Source organism: Heliangelus exortis, chromosome 3 (genome assembly GCF_036169615.1).
Source record: "Heliangelus exortis chromosome 3, bHelExo1.hap1, whole genome shotgun sequence".
In the NCBI taxonomy this organism is placed as follows: domain Eukaryota; kingdom Metazoa; phylum Chordata; class Aves; order Apodiformes; family Trochilidae; genus Heliangelus; species Heliangelus exortis.
The window spans coordinates 80,732,396-80,742,213 of NC_092424.1; the positions used below are offsets into that span (position 1 = coordinate 80,732,396).

At 44.5% G+C, this 9,818-nt stretch overlaps 1 protein-coding gene across 1 annotated transcript; it reads right to left on the reverse strand.

The window, feature by feature from the left end:
• Positions 1 to 282: 282 nt before the first annotated feature.
• On the reverse strand, positions 283 to 3,479 carry RIPPLY2 (ripply transcriptional repressor 2). Its single transcript, XM_071741428.1, is given in 4 exon segments — positions 283 to 576; positions 2,326 to 2,390; positions 2,552 to 2,879; positions 2,881 to 3,479. Coding segments are annotated over 4 exon segments (576 nt in total). The 5' UTR covers positions 2,898 to 3,479; the 3' UTR covers positions 283 to 410.
• Between the last annotated feature and the right edge of the window lie 6,339 nt (positions 3,480 to 9,818).

The following is a 9,818-nucleotide window of genomic DNA, read 5'->3' on the forward strand; positions in this document are numbered from 1 at the left end:
ATACTTATTCCAGTATGATTCACTGATATGCTTCCACAGAGAGCCTGTTAAATCACAGTGAAAAAGCTCTCCTGGTGTCCTCTGACTTTGATGAAGTCATATAACTTAGTCCCATAGAGCTCTTAAAAGAAAGGCATCCATTCTCTGCTCCTAAAATTGATGTCCAAGTTGTGATCTACAAAATATAGGACCTCAGATTTAAAAAAAAAACAAACAGCATAACTATACAATACTCTCCCTGCCTAAACCAGGACATGAATAGAACAAAGGAAAAGGCTCAGATAAAATTACAAAAAATTTGTTTTATTAAGAATAACTTACATACAAATAAATTATTTTTAAAAATACTATAATACATTTTTATAATAAGTTAACTTAAGTCTTGGAAGTCATATTGGCCTCTCCTGCAATCAGCAACCTGATTCTGCTCTTGAATCCTGTTCCAGTTCATCTTCATCATCTTCGCTGTCTGAGTCTTCATAAAATGAAATTGTAGCTTGAACAGGAAAGTTTTTCAGAAGTGCTTCGGCTTCCTGATACAAATAATCATAGCACCTTGATTTGGGCCAAAATAATCTGAAACAAGTATACAATATGTTTGTTTATTGTTACTGCATGTTCTACTGGGAAGCTGACAGAAGAAACAGCAGTGAAATGCTATTAAGACAAAGCATCCTACAGAGTTTTTTACCCGTGTGCTCTGTTCCTAAACTTCTTTCTACATTTAGATAGAAAAAATGTTCTCTGGATTCTGTATTTTCATCTGGTGAGAGAAAGATGGACTTAAAAGTGCTCGTTTTGCAGCAAAACTACTCTAAAGCCCAAGATCCACTGCATCTGAAACGTACCAGTACAATATTTGATTAACAGTATGACCTGGGCATCTGATCCAAGTAGTACTACCCTTACTGGAACTATTCCTAGGGAATATAAAGGGTGTGGAACAGGATCACAAATACTTTTGGATTGGTAGTTTTGTTAATGAAGGTCTCCTACCCAGGTCATTGTTTACAGTGGTCTGAGACAAATCTCAAAGTGAAAGGCCTAAGACCTTGATACTTCACCCCAAACTCCTGCCTTTTCCAGAGGAATCACCCAACAGGTTCATTACAGGTGATACCCCATGGGTGTAAATTTTATAGTCTGTGTTGTATCAAGAAATTTTAAAATGCTGAGAATATCATGGTGTAGAGTAAGGGCTAACAGCTATGTAAGTATGAGATAATGTATTGCAATTTATACACCCTACAGTTCCTGTTCTTTTCAACTACCATTCTCTTTTGCTTACAGTTTGGAAGAAGCTGAGAGAAACAGACAATAGACATCCCAAGACCTAACAGAGGAGCAGATTCCAACATAATTAAATGCTGATTACAGACTGTTTACAATAGAAATGCATTAAGAAACAGAGCTAGCTGGCTTTCTAGCAATTACACAAGTGCTTTCTAGGCTACCAAACAGAACATTGCAGCACAAAGCAACTGGCATTTGCTTTCTAACATGCCTCCATTCCCAGTGTTCCCTGAAGCACTCATTCATACCTAAGCATGGAAACAGTCACGACAAAGTCACACTGAGCAATTGCTTAGATAGTCTGTGCATCAGTGTTTTTAAGATCTGAGCCAAGATTCAGAAGAAAGTTCCATCTTCTCTGGAATAACTACCAGTGCAGCGACCTTAAGAACCTTGCTAAGCCTAGTAGTGTTTCTGAATCCAAGTCCTTACTGCAGATTCAACTATAGTTATTTTAGTTCCCTTACAGAACTGACAGTACAGATAGTATCACTACCTTTATCCTTAAAGCAGTAAGCTACACGAGTATTTGTCTCAGCAATGCTGCCCTAGTCAGTCCATTACCCTCTCCTCCTGCCACTTTCTCCCCTGCCTGCACCTGCTTCCTTTCACCATGAGAACACTGGAGGTTTGCACAGTCGCGTTTCCTTTTTTTAATCTTAGGCACAGCAATGAGTAGCCAATGAGTTGGCTTAGGCAGCCAACCCTGCCACCATAAAGAGAAGCCCTACCTAACTTGAGTTCCACCCCACAAAAGCATGTCAGCATCTCATCCTAAAGACCTGATGAACCCACAAGCCTTGGCAATCGTTTGCCCTAGGACCTGTCAGTTCAGGCGCGCTCTTGATCGCGCCGAAGGCACTTCAGTATCTAGCGTAAAGATACGAGTGGGATAAAAAGGGGTGGGGTACCCAATGTCTGGACAGCCTAGCACTACCCCGCGGAGCACTCCCTCCCGTCCCCGGCAGCGAGGGACCGGGTGCCCGGAGCACTCCCACGGGGGACCGGCGGCGTCCCGGGGCAGCCACTTACCTGACGGGATGCGTGTATTGCGCCAGCTTTCGGGAGGCTTCCGCCAGCCCACGGGGGCTGTGAGGCTGGAGAGGAGAGAGCAGAGGTCAGCCCGCTGGCACAGCACCCAACCCTCGGGGGGGGGCTGGAGGGTGGGAGATCCACCCCGAGCATCCCCCGCCCCATCACGACTCCCGAGGCGTTACTGCGGCCGTGCCGCTCTGCCGCCCCGATTCGCTCCACTCACCGCGGCGGGACCGGTGCCGCTCCGCCCGCCCGCTTCACCAGGCGCGGGCACCCAGGGCCTCCAGAAGGGCGAGGGCCTGCGGGGCAACGGCAGAACGGTGGGAGCCAGGCCGGGCCGCGCCCCACACCGCGGGGAGGACGAGGAAGAAGAAGAAGAGGAGAAGGGCGAGTACCCCTGCGGGCTCAGGGTCGCTGAGAGCCGGTGGGGGCAACCGCACCCCATCCCGCCGCTCTCCATCCTCCGCCGGTCCTCGGCCGCTCGCCTAGCCTTGCCCGCCCCGGGCCCGGAGGTTTTTATAGCCGGCGGCGAGCGCTGGGCGCCGCGGAGCCCACCTCCCCCGGCTCATTTGCCAGCGCCATCAACAAAAAGGCTCCGCGCTGAGGCGCCGCTGTGTAAACACGGGGCGCGGACGCGTGCATGCCCCAAATGGCCCTGGGGTAGGGGGGGGAGGAGGAATTAGCAAGTCGGTGTTAATCGCACTTGAGCAGACACATGGCTGCTGCCGGGGGCGGGGGAGGAGATGGGGGGGGGGAAGCCCCTGTGGGAACGGGGAGGTGGGCGGCGGAGAGAGGCAGCACCGGGGACGTGCCCGAGCCGCTCTCGTGGGGTCAGGCGGCTGAGCACGGCCTTGTGTGGTTCCAAACGTGTTTGTTTATCCCCCTCCAGCGGCAAGGCAAGGCAAGGCGTGCGGGAAAGGAGAGCTGAGGGAGCTGCGGACCGTGACCGTAGCGTCCACCGCTCCTTTACCTCCGAACAGGCGCGACCGGAGCTGCCGGGGGGGCTGGGGTGGGGCGTGGTGGGGAAGAAAGAGTCGGAAGACGGCGACCGCGCAGGATGCGCAGGCACAGACAAAGGAATGTCACCCTGGAATGCTGGAGAAAATTACGCTTCTTCGAAGGGTCCTTGCTTCATAATTTCATAACACGTCACCCCCCTAACACTCCATGACGTGTTTCCCCTAAGATTGCTTTCTTAGTTAGAATAGTAGGGGGTTTTGTTGGCTTTTGTTTGTTTGTTTGTTTTAATAGGACATTTTTACCAAGGAAACATGATGCCTTCTAATCTTTTTCATGGGATCCTGATTCTTTATTAGGCTGCCAGCATCATATGTTGTTACAACACACGCAAGGTTTTATGCCAAATTTGTACCATTTCCATGTTCCTCGGCTCCAAGGATGTTAATATTTATTTCCGTTTTATTTTTGTTTCTGAGATTGCAATCACTGATGCATGTGAGGGTGACAGAAAAAACAGTGATCATATGTAAGAGCTAATAAACAGTAATAATGTCAGCACTGGTGAAGCGAGGATGGTTTGGTAGGATGGAGCTGCCCAGATTCTGAAGGAGGGCTTCAGACTCAGGTAATTTATTGCCCCATTAAAGACTGACGTTACTGAGTAACCATCAAAACTGAGGCACTGTACCCTATGCAATAGTATTTTGCCTTTTAGAGCATAGCCATGAGAAGGGTGTCTACCTTAGCGTGGCCCAAGAATTGTTTCAGGTAGAAGGTTCTTAGTCCATTCTCCACAATATCTGCAGCACAGTGCATTTCACTGACTAATATCAGCAGTGCCAGTTGTAAAAACTGTTACGTACTAGAAGGTGTCTGGGAAATATAATCAGATTAATACCATTAGATTAATAAGGTCTGGGGTTTTTTTCAGATCCTTAATGTAGACTGAACTGTTTTTCTGAAAAAAAAGGAACCTTTTACGTTGAAAGAAATAGATGGAAGAGTGAATGTGTTTAAGTTGTGTGCGCTGTGATACATTGGATCAGGGCATGTATTGGGTCGTTTCAGAAGTTTCTGTCAATTGACAGCTTGGAAAAACTGAAATTATTATGACTTTAAGAGTTATAAAAGGAAAATGTATTTTACAGTGAAAAGGCTAACTTAGTCAGGCATTAGAGTTAACCCAAATGTTTGAAGGAATAAGATTTCCAGAGTAATTTTACTGCACAGTGAAGTTTTTTGCTGTTTGCCTTTTTTCCTGCCTCATTTTCACTGTGGCCTAGAGTCAGATTAATTAAAATGAGGGTGAACAAAAGGCTCAAACTTCCAGTAAATATTTATGTTACAGTTAAGAAATGGAGAATAGGCCAAAGTAGTTTGTGCAGTAAGTTGATTTTGATCATAAGCAAAATTTTACGTATTTTTTTCTTTTTGCAAATAGCTACTGTGGAACCTTGTCAGATAAGGTAAAGTGTAAAACAGATGTTAAAAAGCTGTCTGATGGTAGATTCTTCTTTTGAGAAACATAACACAGGCTGTCTAAGGCAAAAAAAATGAGCTAGTTTCATTGTCTAAAGAAGATAAGCAGAAATGTCATCCATCTACCACATTAGAGGTGACAAAGGACTAAGAAAACATCAGCTTTATCTGTTTGATAAAGCATAAAAATTAGTTTCAATGTCTACAGTAAAAGCAACAAAAGAGTGGGTGTCTTTGGCCAATGACTTAATTGTCTCAGGATTCCTTTTAGTACCTGCACGAAATGAGAAAATGTCCTAGGGAGAAAGTGTGATTTACCCATTAGAGAGCAAACTGAAACAGAGGTGTTGAAAAGATAAGGAGAAAATAATGACTAGCAGCTGTTGTTTCCCTGCATATTTTCACACTGTATGACTCTTCTTGGCTTTATAGTTTAGTAATGCAGTCCTCTTTATTGAGAGAAATATAAATGTCTGTCTTTATGATAATAACTTGTTCTCATTGAGACCACAAAAACCCCCAAAACAAAACAAAAAAACCCAACCCAGAACTAAAAAATCCTAGCATTTTGCCATCTTCCCATTGACCTTGAAATATAGGCTAGAAATTGTTAAATCAAGGCTGGAAAATTGTCATGGCTGGCTTTTCTGCTTCAGTTTGTCCACACAGCAAGAGCTCATGGGTAAGTTATTGTCCAAGCTGTGGTTTAATTGTGCTAAAACCTCTGTAGGCTCCTGTGCAAACCAGTTGGTCAAATGGGAGTGATGGAATATGCTTTAAAATGTTTGGGTTTTTGTAGCATGTACTAGTTCTGTCTAAAAAGTCTCATAGAAGCAGTCTCCTCGTGTATTCTTGAGTCATCTAATTAAAGCTATATTCTCTTTTCTTAGCTCTTGCTTTTTATTACTGCAACTTTTTAGGAAAAAAAAAAGTTTAATTACAGAGCTGAAGGTTGTTCTTGGTTGTAGACTGCTTAGTCTAGATTACCTTCAGCAAAGCAAGCTGGAAGTCAGGATCTAATACACTACTGTTAATTTTATAGTGGAATGAAAACTGAAATAAGATGTAATGCAGTTTTATTTACTCTCTTATCCAATAATAAAGATATCTAGGCATTTGATGAGTTCTTCGCTTCTTGAAAATTTCTCTCAAGATCATAGATTTTTTTTTTTAATTTCCTGTTACTGCTTTTCCAAGCCTGTCAGAGCTGGCTGTTTACAGGGTTCAATTCTGTTTAGCCACAGTTTGATTTTAATAGGGATTTTGGTATAACTGCAACTGAACAATTTCATAAGCAGTACAAATAATCCTTGTACAGTAATTTTGGATTTATAGCAGTAGAACTAAAAACCCAGTGTGTTTTGGTTTTGGGTTTTTTTCCTCAACATATACCAAGCAGTATTTACGCAGAATGAAAGCAATTCACGTGGTTTGGTTTAAGTTGATTAAAAGTGCTTTTGTGGCTTTCTGCAGTATGACATCTTGAAATGTAATGCACTGTTAATAGGATACACAGAAGAGCAAACACAGAGGTCTGTGCAGATTTGAGTGTGCTACTATAAACAAAGAAGGTGTTCACAAATGGCTTAGAGTTAAATTTGACAGGGTAGTGCTAATCACACTTGGATATGGGAATATCTGGACAGAGGACACTCAGCTGGCTCCATATTAGCCCCTCCGACAGCAGTGTTAGCTCTCACTTTTTAGTAAAACAGGAATATTGAATGAAAATCATTGCATGAGTTGATACAGGGAGAGAATTGGCCTGATCTTGTTAGGACTTTGTTTTAGTGAGAAAGGCAAGGTCAAATGTGTGGAACTGCTCCTCTGCTTCCTGAGACTGGACTGAGGAAACTGATCCACAGGCAAAATTTGATCTTGTGTATTTTATAGCCTAGCTTCATCTTGATGCTTCCAATTTTGGCAGCGCTTTAGGACCTGCTTTTGGTAATTAATTGTATGCTTGTTTTTTTCTTATATGGATATTGACTGTAGCTGCATATTTAATTTATTTACATATCAGGTGTATTAGGTCATAAAGAGGTCATTTTTTTCCCCAGTAAATGCAATGTTTGCATAGGAAGCTTAAGTGCACAACTTTGGCAGATGTTCACCCATGTTGAATTTTAACTACTTGACTGGAAACTTTGCAGTAGTGTCTGGTGACTTGGGGAGCACCATCACGGAGGGACAGAGGATTCAACAGCAAGTGGCCTCCCTCAGAGGGGAACAGCTCTGCAGTTCGCTCTGTCAGCCTGACTGAAAACCTTCAACTTTCCCAGGTTTATTCGGGACCTGAAGCCATTATCAGCTTGTCATCACGAGCAGGCCTGGGTGGTCAGTATCTGCTGGGGAAAAAATAAGCAATAGGGTTGTGTTTGTGTGTGTGTCAGACACACACCTACTGGAGGCCCCTGCACACCCATGTGGCAAGGTGTGACCGCACACAGCAGGTTGGGCTTCCTCGTTTCCCTCCCCCCACAGCACTCTGCTCCCAGGGCCAGGCTGGCAAATGGTAAAGGGTAATGTATCCATCCACATGGGAAAGCGACACATTGAGGGGCTGAGAACGTGTAATGGGATCAGCCACGGGTGACAGGGATCTTTTAAAAAATAAGTGTATCGTTTGCTGTCGCGTTTGGGGCACTTTCAGTTCCAGGCAGATAAGAAACGGAGAGGTTGGTGCTGAACGCCGATCTTGTAACTTCTTTTAAAGGTAGAGGAGCCAGTGATGCCTCGTTTATGCCAGGGCTCAGCAGAAGTGCCTGGCTCACTCAGCATCACGCAGCATAATGTCACAGCGTTTGCTGCAGTTGGAGCAGGTGGTGCTGCAGTGAGGCACTGGCAGGGTTTGCTTCTGCAAAGAAGCGAGAGGCAGCCAAATGAAGTTGCTCTAGCCCAGCAGCTAATGACAGGAGAGATGAGGAAATTAGATAATCGTTGGAATGTCCTGATTTGACTCCTCTGACTGGTAATACAGTCCTTAGCAGTGTCATCTCTCACAATGTGCCATTCAATTAACTGTTCCTTCAGATTTATTGCATTCCTGGCTACAAGGACAGTCCTGGAAGAAGAGTGGTTGTTTTTCAATTTCCCCTGTATCTCTTGAGACATCAGCACAATATTAACTCTCAAAAAGGATGCATGCCACTAAGCTGATGATGTATATAATGCAGCACTTAACCTCTGGCAGGAGGCAATTAATTGCAAGAAACAGTGATGTATGAGCCATACCCCTGACAAAAAAACACCTGAGAAAGGCAATGTGAGCCCTAAAGATAGCAGTGCCAGCCCTGAGGAATACACATGGTATCTTGTGCTGCACTGCGGGGATGGATGTCAGAGCTCTTACACAGGCACCCAGAGATAAGCCCTGACAGAAAACCCTTAGTTCTGCAGTTCTCTCCTGGCTTCTGGTGACAAGGCTGCAAATTCCATCGTGGCAGAATTTCTGTACTTCTTTATGCGATGCTCACATCCTGGTGATCCTAAACGGTAGCACTGAACACAGGGAATAGGGAGTTCATTATACAGGCTGGTATTCTGCCTGTCTTAATGAAGATAAAAACAAATGGCAGAGGTACCAAAGGTAAATATTAGTGTCACTTACTTTAAGGCTCTCTGTCAGTATCCTTGAAAATCACAATTTCTGTTGCTTATAATTTCAAATTTTATTTGGGCTAAATTTTTGCATGATAGGTTTATTCAGGCTTAGTTTGGGAGGAAACTGCATAATAAGACAGCTGAAATCATAAAGCCATTTCCAAGAAGGAGGGTGAAATTATATAAACATCATCTTACAGCATAAAAAAAAAAAAAACCAAACAAAAAACTTTGAGTACCTCTTTTTGGGGGGAGGAGTTTAACAAGTACGGGAACACTGCTTGGTTCTGGACTGTGAAGTTTGCCATCACACCAGGCATTTGCCTTTTGTTTTTTCTCTGAAAATCCACTCAAATTCAGTTTATTTCCAGGTCCATAAATAAAATGATTTTAAAGAATAAAATTTCCTTGAGGAATTCACTTATGAACTTCCTTGAAGAACTAGATCTGCCTGGAGCTCATTTCGTCCAGAACTGACCAGGGCTCTCATTGCATCCTGAGTTTGTGTTGCTGGAGGCTGGGGTAAATCTTGAGCTGGGTTATCAAAAGAGGGAGGCATCTGGCTTTTCTTCTGTTCTGCTCTACTCCACTTCCTTTGCAGAGCCCAGGCAGACAGGCAGTAGGAATAGGAAGGTGACAGGAAGAGGAGGAGGGGAAGAATTTGACAAGTGCTCTGGTGGCAGACACACACTGAGAAGTGGGGTTGAGGCTGGAGTTGGTGGGATATTGAGAACCAGAATGAGAAATTACATTCAGGGGAGGCAGTGGGGAGGTTTCATCAGCCCGGAAAAGGTGATGGGGGGAACTGGGTCATAGGACGCTGACAGAAGTAACAGGGTCTGCAGTTTCTCTTTTCTCTGTTCTTCTACTTACAAGAAGACAACAGTTTTCCATAGCTGTAGCAAGCAGCTGTACACAGCTTGGGGATTCATCAGACCTCGGGGTACTGAGGGAGCTGGTGGAAGAACTGTCTAAGCTGCTCTCCATCATTTATCATCAATTCTGGCTAACCAGGGAGGTCCTGTATGACTGGAGGTTGGCCAATGTGATGCCCATCCACAAGAAGGGCCAGAAGGATGATCTGGGGAACTCTAGGCCTGTCAGCCTGACCTTCGTGCCTGGTACTCATCCTGAGTACCATCAAGCAGCATGTAGAAGACAACCAGGGGATCAGGCCCAGCCAATGTGGGCCTGGATGTCTTGGTCCCAGAGGTGGTCTGGAGGGAGGGCTGGAGGGTAGAATCTGGGACTGGTTAATATGAAGTGAGATGAAGAGCCAAAACGGGGAAGAAACATGATTATAATAGTACATTTGAGGGAAGGGGAGAGAGGAACTGAGTTTGAAAAAATATCGGTGTAAGAATTACAGATCCAGTGTTCATCTTTCCAAAGCCTGGGATTCACCTCAGGATACTCTAACCCAGCAAAGCCTCAGAAACCACCTGGCA